Source organism: Falco biarmicus, chromosome 4, assembly GCF_023638135.1.
Source record: "Falco biarmicus isolate bFalBia1 chromosome 4, bFalBia1.pri, whole genome shotgun sequence".
Taxonomy (NCBI): domain Eukaryota; kingdom Metazoa; phylum Chordata; class Aves; order Falconiformes; family Falconidae; genus Falco; species Falco biarmicus.
The window spans coordinates 101,247,729-101,274,654 of NC_079291.1; the positions used below are offsets into that span (position 1 = coordinate 101,247,729).

Genomic DNA, 26,926 nt, shown 5'->3' on the forward strand with positions numbered 1-26,926 from the left:
GGCAAGAGCATCAACACAGAAAACTAGCAAAAAAGACTTCTGTCAGAAATGTTACACATGGTAGAGAGATCTGCTCCAGGCTTTTGCAAGCAAGCTCCATCCATGGATCTCCCGGCTGAAGCAAAGAGCATGGATTTAAGTGGGTTAAAAGATGGAATGACTCACAGCCTCCCGTCCTCTGCCCTCGCCATACCACAAGCCACTATGCCTCACCTCTCTACAGAGACCAAGCATGGTGTCAGCGCTAAAGAGTTGTTTTGTGGAAAGGCATCTGTTCCGGCAGAGCCAAGGAGGGGAGGAATCCACCTCTTCCTTCGCAAAGTCATTCCCAGGGTCAGCAGTTCTCACTTTACAAAACGCTTGCCTTATTTCTAATTTGAATTTTTCACAGCTTCCAGCCATTAGTTCTTGTTATGCCTTTCCTTGATAGATTAAAAAGCCCTTTAGTCCCTGATATTTGCTCCTTGTAAAGGCACTTATACTCTGTAATCAAGTCACCTCTTAATCTTCTTTTTGATAAGCTAAGCAGATTGAGCTCTGGAAGTCTCCCACTGCAAGGCATTTTCTTCAGCCTTCAACTCATTTACATGATGTTTACGGGAGGTTTTCAGCCTCTGCCTTTAAAAACTGGACTCCAGCCTGAGCACAGCATCCCCACGCCGAGCACACCAGACCCCCACACAGAATCCTGCTGTCGGCCAGGGAGATAACCACCCGAGAGGCGAAAACACCACCCAGCTCCCCGCTTCACCCCAGGAGCATCGAGAGCCCCACAGCGAGGGCTCAGCACGGCAGCACTTTCCAGGATGCCAAGAGAACGCCTGCCTTCTCTCTCCATGTCTAACTTTAGACTTGGCAATATCAAACCCCGATCGCTCTGCTAAACCAGCCCTGCTCAAACCCAACTGCTCTAAAGGAAATCTCACCCCGTACCACCCCCTCAGTCCCAGCATCCCAGCAGGTCCCATCCGCAGCCATCTCGCATTTATCTCCACATTACCAATGAATGTTAGCCCCTGCAGAAGCGCCTTCCAAACCATTTCCATCTGGTGACAACTCCCCTCTGATGAGGACTTTTTGAAATCTGTCACGGAGCCAGTTCTTAATCCACTTAACACGTGCTTTATCAATATTGTATAATGCTAATTTTTAATCAGAACACTGTGTTGTACCAAGTCAAATGCCTTGTAGAAGCCTAAAGACATCACATCCCCACAGTCCCTCTTCTAATTCAAGTCATAATTTCATCAAAGAACAAAATGTGGTTTGTTTGACATAAAACCACATTGACTGGCATTAATTATACTCCCATCCTTAAATCTTTATCAGTTGTATCCTGCACCTGGTTTTTTTCCTTTAGTTTTTCTGATGCTGACATCAAACCAGGCAGTCTCTGACCATTCAGTCCTTTCTGCATCTGGGCAGAAAAAGAAGCATCTTTTCTGTTTGCAGGGCCTTTCTCAACATTCATTTATTTATTACAGAGTCATATCATTACAAATATCCTCAGGCCACAGCACTCCTCGGCCAACAACTCTTTCAGGACTCCTGAGTGTCAGATATCCAGACGTGGCAGTTTTTAAAGTTTTATTGCTAGTATATGCTGTTTCATATTCTCTCCACGGTGCTAATGGCAAGGAAAATACTTTGGGAAAGTCCATCATCCCTTCCGTCTAGCACAGAGCGAGCAGCGAGCCGTACATTGAAGTCTCATCCCAAAATATCTACTGCAGGCCAGAGACAGGCTATTGAGCTGGATAGATTGCTGGCCTATGAATGGCATCTCTGACGTCGGTGTTTGTATTACGGAGAAATATTTATTGCTTGGTTATGTCTTTTCTGAATAATCATCAACTGGTTTTATTATCTCCATCAATAGGCTAGCCCTCAGCAATGCCCAGCACTTTGTTGTGTTTTATTTGTCTCAGACCTCTCTTTCCCTTTCTCCCTATTTGTTGTATATTCGTTAGTTATTTTTAATTGCCATTTCCCTAGCTGTCACCTCGGAGGGTCAGGAAATGGCTGGGGGAGTCCGCAGGCAGCAGAGGTGACTTACCGGGACCTCCGACATGGTGACCGAAATGTTCTTCGGCTGGACGGTGAGCTGGACACACTGCCGCAGGTCGGAGGCGAAGCGCTGGGGTTCGTCTGCCCGCTCGCACCGGTCCTTGCGTGAGCATCTGGAGGGGGAGAACCACCACAGTGAGGAGGAGCATCCCCCGGGGTCCTGCGTGGCTCTGGGCTGACACTACAGCAAACAGACCCTTTGGCACGGAGGCGATGCCCAGCTAAGGACCCTGGATGCCCAAGGCCTGTACGGGAGCGCTGCTTTCCCTTGGTGCCAGCACTGGGGACTTCTGGGGGCGGGGGGCTACGTTCAGTTTTTCTCATCAGCACAAGGATGGATGCTGAACCTGGGAGCCCATGGGCAGGATTAGCGGGCCCCGCCAGCAGCCTCGCCCCACGCGTGAGTGCTCATGAGCACAGCGTGGGCACTGCGGGAAGGGATGACAGACCCCTTGGACCGCTGCATCCCCCACCACTGCGGGGCCGAAGTCTGGAAGGGATGTCCCCAAGGAGACCGGCAGTGGGGAGGGACAGTTTGCCAACCGTGGTGCACTGGCACAGCCCCAGGGACGATCCTGCGGTACTTACATGTTGTGGAGGACGCACCAGCCGCAGTGGGGGTCCCGGGAACCCAGGCACAGCTCGCAGCTCTCGTACTGCTCACAGCTCTCCACGGGCACCCGCGTCACCTGCAGGGAACAGGCAGGGAGTGAAGGGGACAGGCTGTGTGTCTCCCTGCTGCGCCCACACCTAGGCCCGCAGCAATGGAGCCGGCACAGGCCCCCCCTGGCCCGTTAGAGGAGGCAGCAGCAGGGAGCAGGCTGAGCCCCCACCATCGCCTGCTCCTCTCCGGGCCCAGGCAGCACGTTTGCAGGCAACACCTCCAGCCCAGGGAGGCTTTTGCCCCGGCCAAGCTCCTTCCACCGCTGCATCCTTGAAGGGCTGTGGGAGTGGGCTGTGCCGGCTCAGCCCCACACCAACTCCCAGCACTGGCCGGGTACCCCAAGGCTGCTACAGCCCTGCTCCAACAGGGTTACCAGTCCTTTATTAATTGCTCCTCCAGATTTGATTAAAATCCCCTCATTCTTTGAGCCCTTCGAGCTCTGTTACAACTGTTCATTTAATTACTTTCCACCAGCACTCTGATAACACCGAGCTGTAGTAGGGAAGAGAGCGGATTTTATTAAGGAGAGGGGAGGAGAAGAGGGGGGAAGAGAAGGGGGTGCAGGGAGCTGCCTGCTCGCCTGCTGCAAGGAGCCGGTACTACAGAGCAGCTGCCCACACCTGCTGTGCTTGTGTCTGTTTCCCCATTGCTTCCGTGGGGCAGGACTCATTCACGAATTAAAGTTTGCAAAATTCTCTACTGAAGGCTAAACCCAGCGTGCCTTCCCTCCTCCCAGCCCAGGAGGCCATGGGCTCAGCAAGGTGCCTACAGGGCTGGGATAAGCTGGCCAACCCCTCAACCCCTGTGTTTGCACACTGGTGAGGATACCTGCGGCGTTCCCACTTGTTTGTCCCTGACACTGCTTCAGGCAGGCAGTGGCGAGGCGGTGGGCAGCACATCCCCCCCACAGGCAAACCACACAGAGGTACGTGCTGGCTTCCAGCAACCATGGTGGACCCTGGGGGAGATCCCCAGTCCAGGTCAGCATAACTGCACCCCCAGCATCCACATCTCCAACCTCTCCCCTGCAGAGGGGGGCTTAGCTGAGCCAGGCCTGGGACAGAAACACAGCCAGGGACAGAACCACAGCCCAGGACAGCTGCACGGAGCAGCCCGAATGCAGTTTCTGCCTTGCCTGGAAAGCCATAGGTTTCCTGCAGCAGAGCAGAAACCAGAGAGGAGGAGGGAAAGGGCTCTGCTGTCCCCGTGGGGCTGTCTAGACAAATCCACAGCCCTGATCCAGCATCCTTCCCCCTCCCAAACCCCTCGGTTAGCAGCCAGGAGACCTGTTACGCTCCAAGCTCTGCTGCAGTCCCACTCACACACACACCTCTGCTGGGCAGAGGAGCAGAGATGCTGCTGCAAGACACAGGCACGCCATGTCCCAGCATGGCTGTCCTGCATCACTCCACCAGCTATGCTGTGCGTCCCCATTGACACTAGATTCAAAAAATGCCACCACCATGGCATGAACCTGCTTCACTCCAGTGCAGCCCACGGACGGATGAACTCAGACCAACACGCTCTCCCACAGGTCAGGGATCACACAAACACTCACAAAGCCAACCAAAACTTCCTATTGTGCGTCCTGACCGTGCTGCCAGGGCAGCAACATCAGACCTCGATCGGGTCTGTACCTCCAGCTGGCTCAGCATGAGGAGAAGCAGGGATTCGAGGGGTGTATGTCAGGACCTGGGGGCACACCAACCCCATGTCCCCTCTGTCCCAGGGTGCAAAAGCAGCCCCAAGAGGAGAAAAAGCTGTTTGGAGCAAGAGGCTTCTGCTAACCTGCAAAAACCCTGTTTGGGAGGGGACGGCCACAACAGGGAGGAGGTTTACAGCCAGCCCTTCACAGCAAGGAAAGGTCAGGAAGCTCTGGTCCCCAGGGACCACGGCGATTTCAAGCAGCTTCTGCCAACAATTAATGCCTTGAAGCACTGTTTCTGCAGTGACCAGCAGGGAGGAGCTGCCACTGGTCCCCCAGGACACGCATCCCTAGGCAGCCCTGATCCCAGGAAGCAAAAGGCAGATCCATCAGGGAGCTTCCCGAAAGGCTTCCCAGCGCACAGGACTGCAGGCTGGGCTGCCAAGTCAGGAGAGCAGAGGGGCTGCCATCCCCTCACCTTACCTGTTTCTCTGTCATGGCATAGATATGCTGGCGGTCAGGGCTCAGCACCAGGTCTCGCAGGATGGAGCTGCCCTCATGGGCCACAACATTCTCGTACTGCAGTGCTTGGTGCTTCCTCTCGGCCGTCAAGTCCACCAGAATCTGTGGGGAGAGCAACAGGGGGTGAGCAGGGTCCCACATGCGCCTCAGCCCCCACCCAGGGAGCGGGATGGGAAATGGGCCCCGTTAGGGATGTCGCCCCTCCATCACACACCAGCGTGGCCACGCCACGGCCACTGCAGCACAGCAAAGTAGCAGCTGCTCTGCAAACATCCTGACCCCCTTTTCCAGAAGACCAAACTGCAATCTTTTCTTCCCTTTATTGCATGTGTCTGTTGCATTTGCACCATGTTTATGCTGATGGCATTCACCTCTCCGCAGGGAGGGAAGCCACATCTGTGGTTCTCGCGCTGCACCCCCCGGCGTGCTGCCCTGCTTCCCTGCTCCGAAGCCCCTCCAGCTTGCAGCATGGCACAGACGAGCCCCCAGCTTGCAGCAAACCCCATCTCACCGCAGCAGTACCAAAAACAGCTTGCATGACACACCGCACCAAGCTCCGCTGGGCAGGATGCTGCGACACACGCAGGCAGGGCTTGCATCTCCCCATCCATCACAGGAAACACTTGGGCTCATGACCGGGGAAGTCAAGAGGGTCTCAAGGAAGCTGGGGGTCAACAGAGGTTCAGAAAGAGCCTTTGTTCCCTGAGCAGGAACGTGGCAAAGGCTTTAATCCCCCTACGGCTCACAACTATGTTAAAGCTCTTCTTAAGTACACCGGTTTCTGGCTGTACCAGCGATAACCACATCAGGAGGCACCACAGGGCGGGAGGCACCTGCCAAGCAGGGGCTAAACTCAGCTGTGCTACTTGCCATAACCTGATTGCCACCTCCATGAGCGAGAGATGCTTCCTGCTAATGCCACACTTGCGAAACCCCCAGATTCAGGCTGTCCCCCAACACAGGGCAGCCTCAGTGCCAGAGATATGGCTCAGAGGGGATGGTCTGCTACCATGGGATGGGATGGGATGGGATGGGAGCCACACCAGCAGCCCATTCTTCAGAACACCCACCAGCAGGCAGAGAAGCAGCGTGGCCAGCGAGACAGCAAATACTGCCTGGGATCAGCTCCATGCTGATGCCAGCACATGCAAGGAGCCCACCCAGCACCCCCATCCACTAGACTGAGCATCCCCCCACTGCACAGGAGCCAACCTGCTACTCTGAAGCACCCCCTAGAATGTGTCCCACAGCTCTGCCCTGATCATTGTGCCCACTCCCACAGCCTGACACAGCCATGCCCAAGCCCTTGTGCCCCGCCATGGCAGCTGCCCCAGCGTCCCGGCCACCTCATCCCCCCCCTGCAATAAATCGCTGCCAGCATTTGCATAGTTCCCAATCAGGAGGATACGGGCCAGGAAAGCAGGATCCCGGTGTGCAGCTGATTAGCATGGAAATGTATGCGGCTCACAAACAAACCGGGGCCCGTTTAATTAGAGCGGCGCCTTTGATTCACCGCCAGCCTCCTGCATGCACCAGCCCCGGATTATTTTTAGGCAGTTTTACAAAACAAATGTATTTAATTAAGAAAGAGACCCCTGAGCAACCAGAGAGCGACAAGTCCTGCACAGCAGTGAGCAAAGGGGCCGCCTTCTCCCCAGGGAACTTGGCGACTGGGCTTGCAGGGCTAGACTAACTCTCGGGAGCCCACAGCACAGCCAAAACCTCCCCTGTACACCCCGCTGCAGGATTGAAGAGCTTTCACCATAACCCAAACTGGTCCTGGTACTCACCCTCCTCCTCAGCATCCTTTGCCAGACCCCTCCACAGATCCTGCTCCCCGTCACCCCCGCTCCAGGTACCACTGTGTGCTGGGGAACCCAGAGATGCTGAAAGCCTGGCCTAAAGCCTCTGCTCACCCTTTTTTGGGGGGATAGTCTTTCTGTCCCAGTCTGGGACCACGTTTGCTCCTACTCCAAGCATCAGAGGAGGTCGAGCCCCAGACACCTGTGGTACAGGGGCACATGGCACACCGTGCCCTGCAGTACCCCTTGCCCAGTGGTACCCCAGAGCCTAACCTTGCTTCCCTGTATCCCCTTCTCAGATCACTCCCCACCTGGCACTCAGCTTCTCCTCTACAAAGTCCTGTCCAAGCCAGCTCTTCGGAGGAGGGTAATGGGGAGCTTCTCCCCTCCCCAGTAAGGCACCATCTCCCTCCTCGCCACAGCAACGTGACAAACGCACCTTTCCAACCCTTTTATGGGCTGCAGTTGCGGCACAGAAGAATCGATATAGTTTTACCCTGGTTCTAAAATAGATCTATGGCTGGATGTCGCGCTGGCAGTAATTTTTAACTAGCGGGGTAATTTCCCCATTACATTATTGCACTGCGCAGTGCTGGGAAAGAGAAAGAGACGTATTAAAAAAAAACAACAGACGTGAAGCACTTCCAGTTAATTTGAGGCTCCAGGAAGAACCTAAAAATACTCTCGGTAGTCAAACGGGGCTGAAGCCTAACCTGCCACACGTCAGGGAGCTCTGGGGGGGGGGCACGGGGCCACCCCAGGCATGCACACACAGGAACCCTCCTCTCTGGTACATCCCCTCCTGCTAAGGATGCTCTACAGGCAGGTTTGGGATTCAGGAAAATGAAATTTGGAAGACCTAACAATCAAGTTGTTTTCTGCTTGGCAAAAGAGCAAGGCACGGAGGGAGTTTCTGAGTTAGCTCGTGGTAGGCAAGCTCATCCTGCCACTCCTCCCCAGCACGAGGAGATCACCAGCAGACAGACCCCAGCATCATCCCACGGCAGGAGGACCCAGCTGCCCACAGTGCCTGCTGCCGTGTGGGCACAGGGGAGAACCCAGCATTAGGGCCCTTCCAGTGGGATTAGCCTGGCGGGAACCTACCCGTCCTGGCTGGCAGGAAGGGGACAGGCTGTCTGGACCATAATGCAGCAGAGCAGCACACGGGATGTGCAAGGTGCCTCCCACCTTCTACAGACACCGGGAGGGACTGCTTCCCCATCTCCCCGCACCCATGGGGTAGCTGGGGGGAAGGGGAAGAGGATGCGGTTTAATCAGAGCAGCCCCCCTCGGAAACACGCTCCTTCCTGCCCACCCTGCCTGCCTTCCCACCCGGGGGAAAAGACATTTACCAAAAATAAATAAATAAATAAACCTATTAACCTTTCTCCTCATCCTGACGCTGATATAATTACCCAATACTAATAATTACTCACACTAATTTCTCGCTCAGGATTCCTGCCCTCACTCTCACCTGCCTGGGGCTGGCTCCGGGCAGGGGCTCAGCAGCGCTGCCTCCTGCCAGGGCTGCCAGGAGCCCCGGGGGTGGCTGGACCCTGGGGCCATGCCCAGGCGAAGGGGCAGGAGCGAGGGTCAGCTCTGCTGCCTTGTTAAGTAAACAGAAGAGACCAGAGGCAAGAAATGACAAGCTCCCTGCCGGGGTGAATCATCTCAAGGTAAGCCCAGAGGTTGCTCTGCCAGAAACCCACAGCACGCCCTCCGCGCTCAAGCCAGGAGCCCCCCTGAAGGAGCACCCAGCACAACCACACTCTGAAGATGGAAGGATGGAAGACCTGGCCCCCAGAAGCCGAGCAGGCTGGTGGAGGAGCGCAAGGCCAGGAGCTGCCAAGGCGTCCCACCTTACCAAGCGGCCCCTCGCCTCCCAGGCCAGCCATGCAGAGCCCTGGCAAAGGGGCGATGAGGGAAAGGACAGCAATGAGAGAAAGGACAGCGTGCAACGCCTCTACCCCCGGGCACCCTGGGGCAATGAGTGACCCTGCACAGCATGCCCCAGCTGGCCAGAGGCAAAGTCCCCCTCCAGGAAGCCCAAAGAGGGTGCCTGGGGATGGTCTTCTCTTGGCTGGAGAAGGGAGCTTCCACCCCATACAGGTTTTGGAGGAGGCTAAAAAGCAGGCAGTTGGTGCAGGGTCACGGGCAGACAACAGCACCAGCCGGTCCTGCTGCTGCCCGGAGCCTGATGCTCCCTCCAAAGCTCAGCTCTCCTTTGCCAACCATGACGCTGGGGCACCCAGAAGCTTCTGCAGGGCCCAGGCCCCACCACAGCAGCGCGAGCAAAGAGCCGCTGCCCCGAGGAGCTGTGCAAGATAGGGGTGGGACCTGAAACCCATGTGAAAGGCAAGGGGAAGTGAAAGCACCAAGAGGGCAGAGGCAACACACCAGAGGAGAGATGGCTCCTTCCGCTGCAGCACACTTGCTCCCCTGGGCAAGACACTCTCCAGGCTTGTCCAGGTGAGGAGGCACCTCCCCACCGCCACAGCCACTGCCCAACTGCTGCTCACCAAACCCGCCAAGGGGACACGCCCCAGCATCCCCGCCGCCACCAGCAATGGGCACAAGGCGGGGAGGAGGATCTCCGCAGGGCCGCCTTCCAGAAAAAAAGGCGATGAGAGGAACGAAGGGCAGCAGCACCTGGCGATCACCCAGCACTGGCAGCAGGTCCGGAGAAGGACAGCGGCGGAGGACAGGGCTTTACAGCTCAGCCCAGGCCACGATGCCAGGAGGAGAGGGAGGAAGCACAGCCGGAGAGGGAAGGCAGCTGCAGACATGCCAAAGCTGCTTTCGGATTTAACACATGCCGGCAGGGGTCTGGCTGGGGTCCGGGATGTGCTGGGGTGGGCCACTGGCTCCCTGCGGAACCAAAACCATGTGCTTGAGGGCACATGCGGAGAGTCCCCAGGAGAGCCAGCCTCACCGCAGGGGACACCCCCAAGCCCACCACTGGGAAGAGGGGGCTCTTCGCCCTGCAGCCAGTGCCGCCGCGGGGCTCTCCCACCCCAGCTCTCCATCTCCCCCCCTCCAGGCTCTCAAGCCCCGATCCCGGGTCCCAAGCGGTCCCCCGCAGACCCCTCCTCCAGGCAGGAGAAGTGCTCAGCCAGGCTTTGTACTCTTATCTGTACAGGGCTGTGATTAATTCGCAGCGGCTGGCAGCAGCTACAAGAGGAGGGCGCTTTTGCCCGCCTGCCACACTTCAAAGGCACGGACTTATCTGCCTGAAACACACTCCGCAGCCTTTTCATGGGGACCCTTTCCAGTTCCACGGGGCTCGCACGGCACTGACGGGCAACGCGAAAGAAAAGGCTTATTTACAGGAGTGGATTTCAAAGCCTCCCCCCTTCCCTCTCAACGCTTGCTGGGGGAAGCGGAAAGTTCCCCAGCCCCAGGGATGTCCATCGGGGACAGTGACTGAACAGCAGGGGACAAGATGCAGCTGTGAGAAGAGGATGCTGGATTGAGGTCCCCGTCCCACCTTTGCCCATGTCCTGGCCCCTTGCTGCCCCATCCTCTAGCCGGTAAGAGCTTCATGGCACGTCCCTGAGCTGGGAGGAGGAAAAAGCTTCAACATGTGCAGAGGGCAGAGCCCAGCCCCGAGACCGAGACCTTCCCCTCCCCACACCACTGGTGCTCACGGCTCAGGCACCACCAAACCCCAGGCTCCCACATTCAAACCCGCGGGTGTGCATCCCCTCCATGGCAGCAGAGCCACACTAACACCCCCCGCATTCTGCTTTGATTTGGGTACCATTGACCGAAAGGGCACAGGACAGAGTAAATAAAACCAGGAGAAGAGCAGGTCCCAGCAGAGCTGACCCCCCAGACCATGAGGCCACCTCCTGGAGACAACTGAGGACCTGTGCAGCCTGGCCACCCCAAGACAGAGGTGACAGCTGCCAGGCAGCATCACGCAAGACTGTGCCAACAAGCTACAGCCGGAAAGGGAGTATCACACGTCCAGCCAGGGGGGCTGCTGGGGGAGATGGACCCCCCTGGGGTGCCACCCTGCATGGCCCCGCCTGGCACGTGGCCTGGGCTCATCCCAGGGCAGCAGGCAATGTGGGGACGGGGACACCAGCTGCCCCTCCACATGCGCGCCCCCCCCCCCCCAAGCCATCCCCTCGTGACCTGCAGCGCCAGCAGCTGCTGCCCATACACCCCTCTCAGGTTTCCAAAGGAGGGCAAGGGGTTTAAAATGAGGTTCCCATATCAGCTGCGCTGGGGGAGGAGGGGCACACTCCTCTTCCCCCCACCCCAGGAACGTGCAAGGGCTGCCCAGCAAAATGCAGGGCTGGGAGCAGCTGCAGGGCCATGGCCTCACCCATCCTGGGGGCACAGCTGGTGGGGCCGAGGGGTGGGTACTGCTGGAGAGGGGGCACCAGCATGTCAGCAGAGGGGACAAGGCAGTGGCTCCTGCTCCCTCCCACTGTATCGCACGTCACCAAACTTTGGCACCCAGGATGATGAGGTTTTGCTCAGGCATCAAGAAAATCGCCACCAGAAGAGCCCTAGCTGTGCTTTACCAGGGCTCACCCTACAGGGCTTTGAGGATGCATCTCCCAAGGGCTCGCAGCTGGGACTGGGGACAGCATGGCCCCGCAGAAACATCCCAGCTATGTGGGACAGGCCAGCAGCCGGCACCCCAGCTACCTCCGCTCCCCCCAGCCAGCCACCCTCCCTGCCGCCCGTCAGCTGCCCACGCAGGACACAGAGGGGACACATGCCTCCTCCCAGACGGGCAGGCAGCTGCCTGCTGCTGAAAGCCAGCACCTTGGAGTCCTGCAGAAGGAGGTACTGTCCTCCCAGCCGCCTGGGATGCTCCTGCCTCATCACTAACCTACTAAGGAAAAGGGGGCGAGATGAGCTGCCTGATTCCATCCAGTGAAACCCATTCACTTCATGAAGATGAATACAAGCAAGGCTTTTGTCCTGGGCCCAACGTCGCCCTGAGCCAAAGAATATCGGGACTCCAATTATATCAGTATAATAAAGCAAAACCAAGGAGATACTTAATCTAAATCAATGCTCCTAACAGCCACAAACGCCAGCGACTCGCCGACACTGACAGATACAACACCAGTTCATCTAGCTTCTTTCGAAGCACATGTTATTGCCAGTGTGACATCCCCAAGCAGTATCCTGAGCTTGGCCACGTGGGCTGAGAACAGACACACTCAGTGCACCTCTCTGAGGTGGGAATTGGGTTTGCCATAGGAGAGAGGGGGATGCAGGGGGGCAACCCTGCCCAGCAGGACCCCAAAACACAGCACCGTCTCCCCCAGAACTCCTCAACCACCTTCTTCTTTCCTCAGACTCATTTCCCATCTTTTGTTCTTGTTCAGTCACCCACACCAGTGGTGCTCCCTCGCGCTAAAGGCACTCAGCAGAGCTGGCCGGCCCAGCGCCAGCCCACATGGCACAGCACAGTACGGCACAGCACGGCACAGCACTGACCGGCTCCTCGCCCACCATCTGCAAACCTTTCCAAAACCTCTCCTGACCAGGTTTGCCCGCATTGCTCCATCAGCAGGAGGGGGAAGTACAGCCCAACACGCCGTTCCAGCAATCCTGACAGAACTGAAACACTGTCAGAAAAATCTTCCTGACCTTTCTGCACCAAAACCAAACTGCTGGAAAGACGGAGCAAGTGCCAGGGTACTGCACGGGAGCAGCACCTTCACTGAAGTCAAACCTGGGTGCAGGAGGGACTGATGGAAGCAAGGAGGCAGGGGGAGAAATTACACACACACACACACGCCTCGTTGGGAGCCACACAGCAGGAGACAGGTTAAAGGCACTTGCCCTGCTTCCCTCCCCAGCAAAGCCCCAGGTCCCGGCCCCAGCCCCACCAGCCCCACAGCTGCTCCAGCGGTCTCGAGCCATTGATTTCCCAGCTTTGCCCTTCAAAACTCTCCTGGCTCAGCGCCCAGTTCATATCGTCTAGTCACTCAGGAGCAAAATATCTCTATTATTATTGCAATTATGTCCCAATCAGCATTGCTCAGGGCTGAGGCGGTCAAAGGAGGGTCCCCGACAAGCGAATCAATGGGCAGCCTCTGCCCTGCAGGCTGCCAGGGACCGGGTGGGATGCGCTGGCAGCTGCTGAGCCCTACGGGGAAGGGCAGGCAGAGGACAGGGATCCCCAGGGACCCCTCTGTGAGATGCCATGGCCCAGCAGGGTGGCAGTCCTCAGTCTTTGCTGACCCTCAGCCAACCAACGGTGATGTAAAATACCCTCTGCATGGAGCATGCAGGCAGCCACCGACCCCACGCACTCTAGATGCGATCCAAGGGCTTTACCTCTGAGGGGCTTCACAGCTAAGGAGAACCAAGGGGAGCTGCAGGGTGTCCCCAGGTGCAGCACAGCAGCCACTGGGGCATCAGTTCCCCAGGGAGGGAGTGACGGAGCATCCCAAAACTACCCCTCCAGCAGTGCAGTGCCTGCACTGGGCTGTGGCCTCCCCAGCATACATGCACAGCGAAACCCCAGCACCCCACCGCAGACACGTCCCTCTGCAGGGAGGGGAACAGAGGCAGGTAAGCAGGTCCCGCTGCTTCCCAAGGCATGGGAAGAGAGGAGGGAGCTGCAGAGGTGGGAGACCCCAGTAACAGAGGGGGAAGGAATTTTAGCCCTGAAAAATGGAAGGTAAGGGCAAAAAAGGCGCACAGCAAAAATGGGACGGGGACCATCTCACTGCATTCCACTGTTCCCCTCCATGCAGGAAAAAGCCCTGGATGACAGCAGGGAAGGGCAGAGCACATCACAGAAATATAAGACTATTTTCTTCCCCCATATATTAATTACTGGAGGCATCCCAAGTGTCCCAGCAGGCCCTGGGGGACACTGAAGCCATGCAATGTGTCACCCTCCCAGCTCCCACAGGACTAGGACTGCGTATGACCAGCCTGGGGCAAGTTAATACCTAAACGTCCCAGAGGTGGCCCTGGGAAGAAAGCTCTTGCCTGAAGGACTCAGTATTGAGTTTTCCAAACAAAAGCTTTTTCCACTGCCAAGGCACCAGCTCCTCCAAGAAGATCACATTGTTCTGTCCCATGGGGACCAGCCCAAAACCTTGGCTACTGGTGCTCCCCAATGCACAGCCCATCACCCCAGCCAGCAAGCAGAGCAGTCCCAGAGCTGCCATCCTCAGCCTCTCCACAGATCAGAAGTTGCTATTTCTTCTGCAAATCCAAAGCACTGCTTATTTTCCTCTTAACGATGCCGCTCACCTTGCCAGGGCAGCACAAGGCCTTTTTTCTGAGCCTCACTGAGCGTCTGCCTGTGCAACCAGACCAAGATAGCCCCAACATGAACGCCAAGGGCTCATCCCACCACCCTCACCCTCCTGGCTGCTTTGGACATGGAGCAATGACTAGTTAAAGGCTCTGCCTACAGCCGGGGGCTCAAAGCCCTGCTGCCTGCCAGCAGCGATGGGGATGCTCCCCTTTGCAGATCTCTGTCAGGGGAGCCCAAAAGGCAGGGAGGAGGCAGCAGGGCTTCACCAGGGATGTGGCAGGGAGGAAGGATGAGCTCCCAGGGCTGCAGCACAGCTGGAGATCAGCTGGATCCTTCCTCCCTCCTCAGCTCCAGGAAAATAGCAGTTTCCTTCCTGGTCCCTAAAATGAAACACAGCAGCAAAAAAGGAGCTGCCCGAGGACAAGGCAGGGGCTTTAGGTCTTGCAAACAAGGAGCCAGCGGCAGGAAAAGCCCTCACAGGGGAGGCTGTGGAGGGACAGACCCCAAGACGGGATCTGCTTCAGGGTACCCTCCATGGTCAGGTCCCTCCCACCCCAGCAGCCCCACATGCAGATTCAGCACCAGCCAAGCCCCCATTTTGGCAGGGCTGCCTGTGCAGAGCACCACAGCTCATGTCTGGATTTATCCATCCATCAGTCTCTAAAGCATTCTGCAACCCCATCTCAGCATCCCCCCATTCATTCAGCTCCAGCCGCCTAAGTGGGCCAGCCATTATTTCCATGGCTTGCAAGGCAAAAGCTGTTTGCTGCGGCAATACATTGCAGCAAGGAGTATATAACAGGAACTAAATCCACTGCCCATTCACCTCCACCCAGGGAGAAGGACAACACTGACTGCGCAGGGGGGATTCAGCTTTACCCATTTAACACCAGCTTTGATCCCATCCTACCAATCAGTCCTGCAGCTCTGCGCTGTCCTGGTCTTTTATCTCCATGGACAAATCACACCGGACTGCCCAGGAGAAGCTGATAAGCAATAAACGATCAGGATCCAAATATCACAGGGCACAGTGACAACATTAAATATTACCACCCAGCACAGGCAGCAGGACTGGACGTGCAGATCTCTTACAAATTCAATGACAAAACCATACATCACATGATGTACTTCATGGGAACGTAACCCCTGGCATATGGGGGAGACCAAGTTACAGCCACACTTACAGTCCTTGCTCCAACCATAAGCACCTCCAAGATTTCTTCTCTAATCCCCCGCCATTCCATGCCCAGCTTTCCCAGCGATAACAGCCAGGTAAGCCTAGCTTCAGGCCGAGCACACCAGAGAGTGCCTGCAAATATTTTGCTTCAAATACACTCAGACTCTCCCACTCACTCCACCCGGAGCTCTTGACATGTTTGCTAAATTCCCTGCTCTCACCTTCCGTTTGTGTTTTAAGCTTCGTTCCTGCTCTGGTCCTCCTACAGCATCTCCAACCCAGAAAGCCACATCCCTGGCTGCACTACACCCTTCTCCATGTCTCCGTAAAGCCAGGGGAAAGCTACGGAGCCATGGCTCTGCAGCACACAGAACACGGAGCGATGAAAACCACTTCTCTGCAGTGAGCTCTCCATTCAAAACCAGAATGAAAATTAGGCTCTTCAGTCTGCGGATAGGAGCAATTTCAAAGGAGAGATTGAGATTTAAATATAGAGATTGCTTTCCCTAAGGATGCTGCTCAAGATACTTAAGAGCTCAGGTTTTACACGACATGGATTTCCTTTGGCACCGATGCAGAACTCCCTGCCCCACTTCCCCAGGCAGCAATCCCTTCTTCGGGCTGTCGGGAAGCACCAGGTCCCGTTGGCCAACGTGGAGCCCATCAGTGACCACAGGGCTCACCCAGGAGGTCAAGTGGGGCACAGGTGTCCACCCTGAGCTTTCCAGGTGTGACAGCACTCAGCCGCAAACTGCTGTAACCTCAACTCTTGCAGGTCCATGCAATGAGAAACAGAGAGCCCTTCCTGGGGATGCAGGGCTGCTCTTGCTAAGACCAGACCAGAGCACACACCGCATCCAAAACCAAGTTCTCAGAAGATCTTTGAGGAACACCTACCTCTGAGGGAAAAATTACCCTCCCTACCATTCCCAATGCTGCCAGGGGACCTCAAGTGGAGCTGTCATCCACCACAACTTGCCAGCACCGTGGCCAAGAAGCTGCTCCCAGCCGGGGATGCAGGTTGGCACTCGGCAGCCTGGCGAGAGACAGGCACGTTCCAATTGCAGCCGGACCTTGCCGGCCCAATGCTGGAGGGAGCAGAGATGGGGACAGGCAGACAGCCCCCAGATAAACAACTTTGTCCCAAGACACAACCCTGGCAGGCACCCATCACATGCCTGATGTGTAGACAGAGGCCAAGGGGTGGGAAATGATGTTAATTAAAGTTTTAATTACTGTAACCAAACGAGTAGTATAATTACTTTATTCTCCCAGAGACTTCAAACTGATTAAGGACCACGTGCGCAATCTTCAGGTTGATGCGGTTTTTAATTAAACATGCCATCAAAGACGGTGAGAGGGGTGGGCAGGACGATGGCTCAGCCCTGCCTGGTCCTGCTCCGAGACCTCACATGAGGAGGGAGCCCGGGCTGGCAGAGACACACAGGTCAACAGCAGCAGTCAGGGCAAAGGGCCAAAGACAGCTGCTTTGGGAAGACCAAAGCCAGCGGGATGCACGCATATGTCTCCAAGGAGAAGCTCCTCTCCTACACATCAGCCCTCAGCTTCACATTCCCCCCAAAACATTACCTTTACAAACATCCCCAAAACAACCCCACATGGGCCCTAAAAATATTAATGAACTGGTGCTGCCAACTGGAGGGAATGATTAAAAAACAATTTTGCAAAGGTATCCTTTTCAAATAATAATAATAATAAAAGACAAAGAGTAGAAATTAAATTCCCAGTCCCCTACCTCAAATAAATAGTATCAGAATTTGAAATGAGACATAATTACCCCGCCAAGGTTAAAGCCGCTAATGCACGTGGAATACAGAATCACCATCCATCATAATCATATCTCGTATCGCTGCCATTATTTATAATTAGGAGGCACGGTTTAAAAAACACATAAAGACGCCCATGCAATGCAGTAATTCTTCTGTTATTGCTCCTGGAGGGCCAATCCTGCTCCATTTCATGGAGTCCAGGATCACGCAAAAGTAATTTCCCCAAAACCCCCAAAAGTAATTCCCAAAAAGCTCCTCGCTGGGAAGAGAAACCCACCTCAGCCCACCCGCAAGCCCTGCCTAAGCACCAGGCTGGCAGCAGCAGGGCACAGCTGGGCTGCACAGGGTCCCTCCCGGCCATTTCAAACCCAAGCAGGCACACAACACATCCAGACAGTCCTCCTCCCTTAACAATATTGAATTTATACTTTTTTCCCCCCAAATGCTAGTGCGGGAAGAGTGGAGCCGAGCAAACACTAGAGCCACAGCCCGGCTCGGCAGCAGCCTGCAGGTGATGGCCAGCTGGCCAGGCTCTGCCCAGGCTTTCTCCTCTGCTGGGTGGTTTTTTACCTATCTTTAAAACCACAGAACGAGTTATAGCAAGAGCCAGGAAAACCAAAAGCTAACCCCAGAGCTGCTGAAAACTGCCCTTCTTTGAAGCACGGGTTTTGCATGCTGCCCCTGTGTCCCAGTGAAATATTAACAACCTCCCAGCAAAGCAGGAGGAAATTACGCTTAATATATTCTGGGGAAGTCCACAGCCAGCAGTGCCTACGCGGCAGGGGCCAGCTCGAGAGGGAACCACGTCCAAATCCCTTCTCCTCCCAGCGATGGGGAGCAGCGAGCCTGCAGCCCAGGGGGACATGCACCAGCTCTATCACACACGTAAGTGCTGGAGCAAAGCTCTTGCGCAGAAAAGCACAAACACCGGGACGCGGTGGGGTACGCAGCTGACACAGAGCCCCACGAGTCTGGGAGAGGCAGTTTTGCACCCTTCAGTGGTAAATTAGAAAGCAACAGCGGTTGGAGAGGGCATCCTGGGGACACGGAGCCATGATGGCACAGGCTCAGCAAAAGCCCAGGGATGAGACCACAGAGAGGACAGACAAACGTATGCACGCGCATGTGTAAGTCTAAGCCACGGTGGCTCCGGAGATGGAAAAGCAAGCTGGGATAAGCTGAAGGGGAGAGCTGAAGCATGGTCAGAGAGGCGCAAGTCCTCAGCAGAAGCAGCCCCAGGAAGGAGCTCAGCCCCACCACTGGCTGCAAGCAGCCCAAGGGAAACAGCCAAAGCCAGCTTGCCCCGCCAGTCTCATGACTCTTACTCACAAGCAGAGCTGCACTTTCTCAGAAGTTTCATTAAGCTGTAAAACAAGAAAAAAATAACAAGGAAAAAAAAAAATGCAGCAAGAAAAAGCCAGCTTACAGATGCACATACAAACACACGCACTCCAGAACCCAGGAAACACATTTCTAATGAAGGATGCTGCAAACACAGCAAAACACCAGCTGAAGCTTCCAGCCAGGGTCCCCTTACCGGAGGCACCGCGCTCCACTCCGCAGCACGAGGGGACAATGGGCACAGAAGCAGCCGGCAGCGGGGGCGCATCCAGAGAGAGGGGCTCTGTGCAGAACAGCACCATGCACTCGAGGTGAGCCTCGCTGGGGCTCAGGCACTGTGCCCCCCCGCTCCAGGGCAGGCTGTCCTTTCGCAGAGTGGGTACCAGCCTATGTGCCCCATCAGGAACGATCGCTGTGACCTCCGGGTCTGCACACAGGGATGTGGGGCAGCTCTTGGGCTTGCCCTGAGCATTTTCCAGTTCCTCCTCCATTTCAGCCAGCCAACGCACTGCCCAACATGCCAAGGATCAGGCCAGAATTACAGGATCTCCAAGACTGGGGAAGACCAACCACCTCCAGATGCCAGAGAGGAGATGCTTCCCACGGGGCTACGGAAGAGGATTACTGGAAAGCCAAAGGGGACTGGGTCACCCACCCCCAGCCAGTGCCTCCCCAGGCCCTGAAATGGCCATCAGCACCTCGCTGGGCTCTGGCTGCCATCCTTCAGCTGTCTCAGCCCCAATGGCACATGTCTGAAGGACTTTTAACATCAGTGGCAGCGAGTTTACCACAACCAAAAGGGGTAGAGCAAGGAGGAGGTGCTTTGCAGGATCAGGCAGAGGATCACTATTTGCCCTTCCAAGTGCTGAAAACCAATCCCCCCTTCCCCCTTTTTATCCCATTGAAAACTTGACAGAACCTCCAAGCGCTCTGCAGTTGAAATTGGCAGGTCTTAAATTAATTGACTGCAATTTTACACAACAACATGTTGAGCTGCGAGCTGGCCCGCGGCCCGCTTGGCTCACCATCACTCCCCAGACACTTTTCAAGCAACCTCCAAAACTTCATAACACATCTACGGCGAGGCGAGCAGGCTGCCAACGTGACCCACTCCTTGCCAAAAAACAGCCCTGCCTCCCCGCGCCCCTGCCCCGACCCTGCTCCAGTTCCTCCGGTGTTTTCCTCCATTCTCGTTAATGGCTTGTTAAATTATTCTCATCGTCTCCGAGGAGTTTTGCTCCTCCAAACGGCGAGGAGCATGGTATGGGCTGGGTTACGGGCCCACTGCTTTGCCATGGAAACGGCAGCAATGGGACTGATGTGCGCAACAGGGGTGAGAAAAGTCAGGGGTTTGTGTTTTTTTTTTTATTTCGATCTATCCTGACGCATTCCTGCTCTCCTTCCACTCAACATCCCAAAGGACAAAGCCCAAAGCAAAAGATGACGATGCAGCAGCAGGTCGGCAACGTCCCCCTGTGGGGCTGGGTGCTTGGGGTAATGCAGAAAACACGCAACCCCAGACAATGCCTGCAATCCACCTCCAACCCACCCAAAAACCAGCCACGCGCTTCCTAGGAGAGGGTCTGAGCTGGCATCAGCGCTCGCACGGAGCCTGCCTGGCACCCAGCCCCAGAACACGGCTCCATCCCGCCTGTGCTGGCTCCAGGTCCCCGAGCCGCCCCACGAGCTCCCGCGAGATGCTGCTGCCGCCGCCTCGGCCAAGCACAAGCCCCAGCGATGAGTCAACCCCGGCTCCCAGCCCTAATCTAATCCCGTCCCTGGTGCCGGGCGGCTTTCCAGGGCATGTCCGCAACATGAAAGGCGTGCACTCGCCCCGCTGCCGGGTCGAAAGCCGGAGGAGGAGAGGGGAGGATTGCTCCGGCTCTGCCGAGGACTTGGGTCGAGCAGCTGATGCTCTGCGAAAGCCAAACTGGGGGTGGGTTGTTTGTGTGATTTCATTGCTTGAACAAACAGAAACATCCTGTATGTGATTAAGAGCCTTTATGAAAAACACACCAGCGCTGAGCCCCGCAGCTGGGGACGAAGGTATGGCTGCGGCTGGAAGGCAGCGTGCAGCGGGGCTCAGCCACGCTGGCATGAGTCGAGCTCCCAGGCAGTTTCACGCAGCCACAGCATCCCAGGGATGTTTCAGGCCACGTACGGAGATAGACGTGCCCCCTAGGAAATCATCTCCCACAGAAAATGTCATTTTTTTCATACCAAGCTCCCCAAGTCCTCACTTGCTCTAGGGAGCAAGAGGCACAGCAAGGTTACCAACAGCCTACGAGCCACAGACGACGGCTGCGCAGGGAGAAGCGGCCAAGGCACTAACATCACTCTGAAGCATTAATTCTTTCCTTTATCACCTTCTGCCCCAGGATATCGAAGTATGCCGCGCATGCCTATAGCTTGTTCCCCCTTTTGGCTGCAGGCACCGCCATCCACAGATGGTAGGAAGCAGGAACAGGCGGCCCAGGCAGAGGCAGCGACCTGACCACAGTCCATCCCCCTCCCAAAAAAGGGAGGATTCCAGATCCTGCCAAAACCCAGGACTTGCCTGGACTCGTGCGGCCGTCACCTCGCAGCCCCTGCCCTGCGCTCCAGCAGAGCTGCCTCTGGGGAGCCAGCCAGGAAAACACATGCTTTTGTTTAAGGAGCACAGCCTGGGGGCGGGGGGGAAAGCACTGAAATATTACACATACACACCAAAAGAAAAGAAAATTGAAGTTCTGAAGTTGTTTCTCTTTGGCAAGGTTCAAAATAGGGCAAGGTTTTTGGTTTTGCTGGGAGACTTAAAAAAAAAAAAAATGTATTTCATCCAAACCATCCTTGAAACATTCATGACATTTGTTACCATAAACTTTTCCCCCAATTAGTTGCTTCTATACAACTCTCTTTTTTCTACGAAAATCACCACCAGAATCTCGCAAGCCATTAAAAAAATGCTCGATCGCTCTCTCTGTTTCTCCCTGCTCACAAGCATAAACAGAATTAGAGAGGCTGGGGGGTCAGAAACAACAGCTTTGACTCAAGAGCCTTGGCCAGCAAGCGCTGCCACCTGCAGCAGGGACACCCAGGGCAAGACTTGGAGCTCGCCGAGATGCTTGCAAAAATACCCCAGCTCCGCAGGTAGGCAGTACCACCTCTGGTGCTGACTCAGAAACGCACAGTGGGCCAAGTCTCTGACAAAAAATCATGTTCTTGGGGATCTAGCCTGGATTTATAGGCAAGGCTTTCATAGCACGGTGGTGAGGATGCTCACGCAAGTGTGACAGCACATGGAGGGGGAACCGAAGCCAAGCAGAGGTGAGAGGAGACGCTTCCATCCCAGAGGGAGGCACCGACAGCCACCTGGGTGGCTATGGTGTTGGGGAGGACTGGAGCTGTCTGCGTGCTCTTTGATTGCTTCCATTTCCAAAATGAAGCCCAGGTCTCGCTTTGGCAGCTCAGGCAAGCAGGCATGGGGCGGAAAGGCATCCCCGACTGCGGTCTGAAAGGATGAGGCTGGAGAAGGAAGGTGAGCCATGATGCTGGACTCGGTCAAGGGGCACAGAGGAAGCCCCTCCACCTCTCCTTAAGCCAGTGGGACACGGTTTCTCTCCACCTCTGGGATCAGTGGCTAAAGGGCGGATGAGGCACAGGGGGACAACACTCAAGGGACCCCAAGCAGCACAGCCCATGGGAATCAGGGGCAGCAGGTGCCACCCCAGGCTGTGCCAGCCCCCACACAGCCTCCAGCCAGAAACGCTGACGCTGCCATACAACCCAGCCACCGCAATTTAACGAGCCCTCCTGCAGCTGAGCAGCAGTATCACGTCTTCACACCGCATGCCCTTAGTCACCAAGATGAACCACACTTTGAAGCTTGAGAAAGCACATTCCATTCCACCACCACCACCCCAACCCCCCCCCACCCCCCACCCCAGGCCAATGGTAACAATTTTTGCCCTCTTAAAACAAGAAGCCACAGCTCACACCCCCCACATCGACGCCAACTCGTCCCCCCCGAGAGGAGAGCCCAGCCATCTCATTCCCAGGTTATTTGCTCCAGCCGTGGGCTCGCACTTTCCCACCAGCAGATTCCACGGCTGGGGAAGGAAAGGCAGGAAGGAAACCCCCAACTGAGACAGGGAGTGTTTATCTCACCTGTTAGAAGAGAAACACATCTTTAATTTTAAACGTTGAGTGTAAAACTAGATCCCTCGAGGCTCATAAACATACCAGAAAGAGAGGGAGAGTAACACAGAGAAACCCTGGGGAAATAAATGGAGAATTCAATTTGGGAAGTTCCCACCCCCTTGTGTGGGGTGGGAATCAGCTGGCACGGACCATGCAGGCAAAGTGCAGTTTTGGGGCTTTTGGGTCTTTTTAAAGGACTTTGCATGTGATGTTTTTTTGTGAGAAATGAGCATTGGGGGTGAGGGATTCCTCCCCAGGAAACCAGGCACGGCGGCAGTGAGCCCAACACCATCCAGCATCTCCATCCAGGGGGGCAGAAGCTGCTGCCCCCTCCCCTGCCATGAAAGCTGCCAGTACAGAGCACACCATGGGAGCCCACTGCCTGCACCCCCTAGCCCTCCAACCGTGCCCACTGCCCCTGAGGCCCCGCATCCTGACCTCCTCGCCAGGGATGCTGAGCCTTTCTGCATGGCTGCATATGTACCAGCCTCACTAAGACACACTTTTCATGGCTAATTACAGACACAGTCACCCTGGCCAAGACACATGCCTATTTTCAGAAGCTTTTAAAGAAAAAAAAATAATATATATATATATATGAATACACATGCACAGGCACATCCAAACTGCATCACATTTTTCCTCTGCAAATTTTTTCAGTTGCATTTTGTTCAACAGCTACCAGTTAATTTTTGACTGCTGTCAATGGAAAGCAAAAAGCCAGAGGAGCCAGGGAACAGCCAGGCACTGACCCAGCCTCTGAGACCAGCAGACCTCCTGCCTTCACAGCTTCCAGGACTGCAAACTACTCTACAGACTTCAAGCTTGCCCACAAGCACCCCTGCTGAGCCCAAAATCCATCCTCAGACTGATTTTACTGCACCTTTCCATGAAAATTTAGCTCTAAGTCCAGGTTGGGAAGAGCATCACCAGTGACACGAGTTTGGTGGAGCTCAGTTTTTGTCGGGGGTTGGCGCTGGGAGGATGCAGAGGGCTGGGGAGGACTTCTGCAGGTGAGAAAAGCCCTGTGGGAGACAGAGCATTCATCCCCTCCATTCCAAAAGGGACAGCATCCATATGTCTCCAGCTCCTTCCTCCCAGGCTTTACCAGAGAACAGCCACAGCGAAATCATCCACACATATATTTAACATTTCCCCTTCACCCACCACTGCCCCAGCTCCCACTCATGTGGCTCCAGAGGTCCTTCACATCTGACAAGGACAATGAGTTGTCCCCATAAAGTCAAGGAAGCCCCCTACCTCAGCAGCCACCCGGCCCAGCGAGCAGCATCGCCAGCGTTTAAGCCTCCAGATACGGCAGCACCAGGTTTGCTCTGTGGATGCCGGCACATAATTAAGATCTACGGGGCTCTATCAATCACCGACAGGAAAGGCAGGCATGGAAAGCTCTCCTGCAATGGCAGAAGCCTCCATGTTATTGGTGTCAGGGTGTCCGAGGGATGCTGGTGAGGTGGCACAAATCCAGTCCACCCCTGGAGCAAGCAGCCAGGCCCCCCACCCTCCAAACCACCTCTCTGACCTGCTTTGTGAACTGTAATCGCTGTGCAGCATCGCTCCGAACTCTTGCCACAAAGGGAACAGCCTCAGTTCACATCCCAGTGGATGCTGCAACCGAGGTTGGCCCTGGAAGCAACTGCTGCTGGGAAGAGCCGGCGTTGCACACATGGGAGACAGGCTGCTTACGGCATTTGAGGCTTCGATCTGGCACCCCAAAGCAGGGGCTGGGGGAGGAGAACGTGTTTGCACGGGTCTCCTCACCCCTGAGGAGGAGCCCTCCAGGATGCAGATCCAGCACAAGGAAATGGCTCCTCTCCCACCGCTGTGCTCTGCCTGCTGCCCACCCTTGCCAAGCAGCATCCCTGAGACCAGCAGGGACAAGAGGTCTCCAGGAGCAGCAGCAGGATGGCCAGGAGCCCTTTGCCCGGACTTAACCATTGCCAAACCCTCCCCTGGTGCACAGCCCTGAAGGGGCAATTCTCCAGCCCTGCCCTCAGCAAAAGGCCCCCCAGCTAAGGGGATTAGGGGGGGTGAAGGGACCTTCCCGGGGGGGCTCCAGGCAAAGGGAGGAAAGGACCAGGGAAGGCAAAGCCTGCAAAGAGCAAGTCCTCTCCTGCCCCAAAACACTCTCATTAACTCTTCCCCTCCCAGCCAAACAACGCAGCTTGGACCCACCCGTGCTCAGCCCACGGTGCAGCAGCATCGGGGAGCAGGACAAGACAGCTGCACCCCAGGAGCACACACAGCCTGGGGAGTAGAAGGACAAGCCCCACCTTCCCCCAGAGCATCAGTCTTTCCCCAGCTCACCCCCAAAGAGGGACCACCCAGCGGGATGGAGCAGCATCCCCACTATCCCAGAGCCGCACACAGCCACGCTAGTGCACAAATTGCTTCATTAAATGTCATCGCATTAAGCCAGTTTCATGAATTTAACATTGTCCCCCGACTATTGTTTGCCTGAAAATTAAATTACGGCAACATTTGTTGTTTCAACGCGTCTGTCAGTTAGGGATGGGGCTGGAGGAGGGGATGCAGACTGCTGATGCCACTTCGGCAGCGGGGCTCCTGCGGGCAGGCGGCTCCAGTGAAGGTGGGAAACACAGCCAGGGCTTCCTTCACGGGGGAGAGAGAAGGGAATAATTAAGCTAACGTGCTGTTTCAACCAAAGCCAACCATACCAGATGTGGAGAAGTAAGCCAAGCTGCCCGGGAAGGGAAAGCATCGCTGTTCTGGAGCGGATAAAGGCCCCGACTGGTCCCTGCAGCCACCAGCCGGCACGGCAGAGCATCACCCCGTATCCCTCCAGGCAGCCACGGGCCCTGGCTATGTCCGCACAAGGAGCTCAGCGCAGCAGTCTGGGGCTTTTTGATCTTTCCAGATTACAAAGCTTTGCCACATATAGGAACACTCTGAAAAATGTCTTATTTATTCTTCCTTTTCCCTTGAGCAGCTCCTCTCTGCAGTATCAGAAACAAAGGTGACAACCTTTCGCTTTGTAAAGAAAACCGTCAAGCAAAGCGGACTATAAATAGCACCCAAAACTGACCTGCATCCCCAGCCGAGGGGAATGAAATGAAGACAAGTGAACGAACAGCTTCAAGGTCAGAGAGACTTTTTTTTTTCCCCTTTGTTCAAGGTCTGGTAATTTTTATCCACGCAGGAGAGCAATCCAAAATACATCATTAGGGATGTAGCTAATAAAAACCACGCAGGCTTTTTTCAGCCCGGCATCATTTCCTTTGCCCGTACGGGGATTACAGTGGGAGGGAGATGCTTCCCCCAGCACCGGCTGTACCGACACAACCCCTCTTTGCATCCCCAGTGTCCCTGCACTGAACACCCTAGCCATCCCAGATGTGTCCAGCACAAAGCAACCGACCAATGCTGCCCTCAAGAGCATGAAGCATGGCAAAATTAAAGTGCTATCACATTATCCTGCCTTTCTCTGCCAGACCATAGGGATGCTCCCTACCACCTCAGCTCTGTCCTCAGTCTGCAGAGAATGAGCTTGTCACACGGCACTGGCTCTCTTCCTTCTCTCCAGCTGCTAAATGGCATTAAAAGAACTAAGCGTCTATTAAATAAAACTTTCCCACTATTGCTTCCCATGTAGACAATTGCTCTTGCTGCCACAGGGAGGTTTCTTGCCGGCGGCTGGTCCCAGGGCACACAAAGAGTGGGGAGGTGCCAGGATCAGCTCTGGTACGGCACAAGCCACCCAGGGAAAGCACCCGTGGGCCCTGAAATCCAGCGCCAAACCCCGAACAATGGCACTCCCCCTGCCCATCACATTCCCTGCTGAGCCCTGCTGCAGCCCTACTCTCCCTCTCCCGTCTCAACTCAGTTGCAACAGCTAAGGAAAGGGAGAGGGGGGTTTATGGAGAAACTTCCCAGCTTGGAAGCAGCTGAGCAGGGTTCAGGAAGGTTTATGCAGTGCAAAGTCCTTTAATGCCACTCCTCTGATCAGTCAGAGGTGAGACAGGGGAGCCTCAAGGAACCACCAAATGGCAGGAGAGGAAGAACGTGGGGTTGGCCTGCAGCAGACTGAGCTATTTCAAGCACTGGTAGGGCTAGGAGAGATAAAGGAGAAAGGCAAAATGGAGGAAAAAAGTTAGAATGGGAAATGTTTCCATTCTGGGTAGAAAGGGAACGGAAAGTGGACGCCATACCTGCAGTCCATCCCATGGACTCAGGGCTCTGATGCTCCTCCTGCCCCTCCAGCGATGCTCTGCCCGGCTGCACCACCCCAGCCCTGCCCACCAGTCTACTCCAGTTCACCCTCAGCCATGCAACTGCATCCAATCAAGGGATTAAAGCAAAAACCCATCAAACCCGTTTCATCATGAAGCACCATCATGTAAAATGCTAAGCATTATCCTTATTGTGGTGGCCTAAGCCAGGATTAGCACACACGCGCCCAAGGCTGGGAGACCCTCTTCCTTAGCCAGGCGACAAGTCTAAACCCCCCAGTG

At 55.5% G+C, this 26,926-nt stretch overlaps 1 protein-coding gene across 1 annotated transcript in view; it reads right to left on the bottom strand.

Annotated features, from left to right (window-relative positions):
- Positions 1–26,926, bottom strand: part of PLXNA1 (plexin A1) — a 121,489-nt gene that overhangs the window by 64,136 nt on the left and 30,427 nt on the right. Inside the window, exons 4-6 of the mRNA XM_056336479.1 lie at positions 4,860–5,000; positions 2,656–2,756; positions 2,057–2,180 (exon numbers count right to left, since the gene is read on the bottom strand). Of these exons, the coding sequence (XP_056192454.1) occupies positions 2,057–2,180; positions 2,656–2,756; positions 4,860–5,000 (366 nt within the window). The remainder of the gene's footprint in view (positions 1–2,056; positions 2,181–2,655; positions 2,757–4,859; positions 5,001–26,926) is intronic.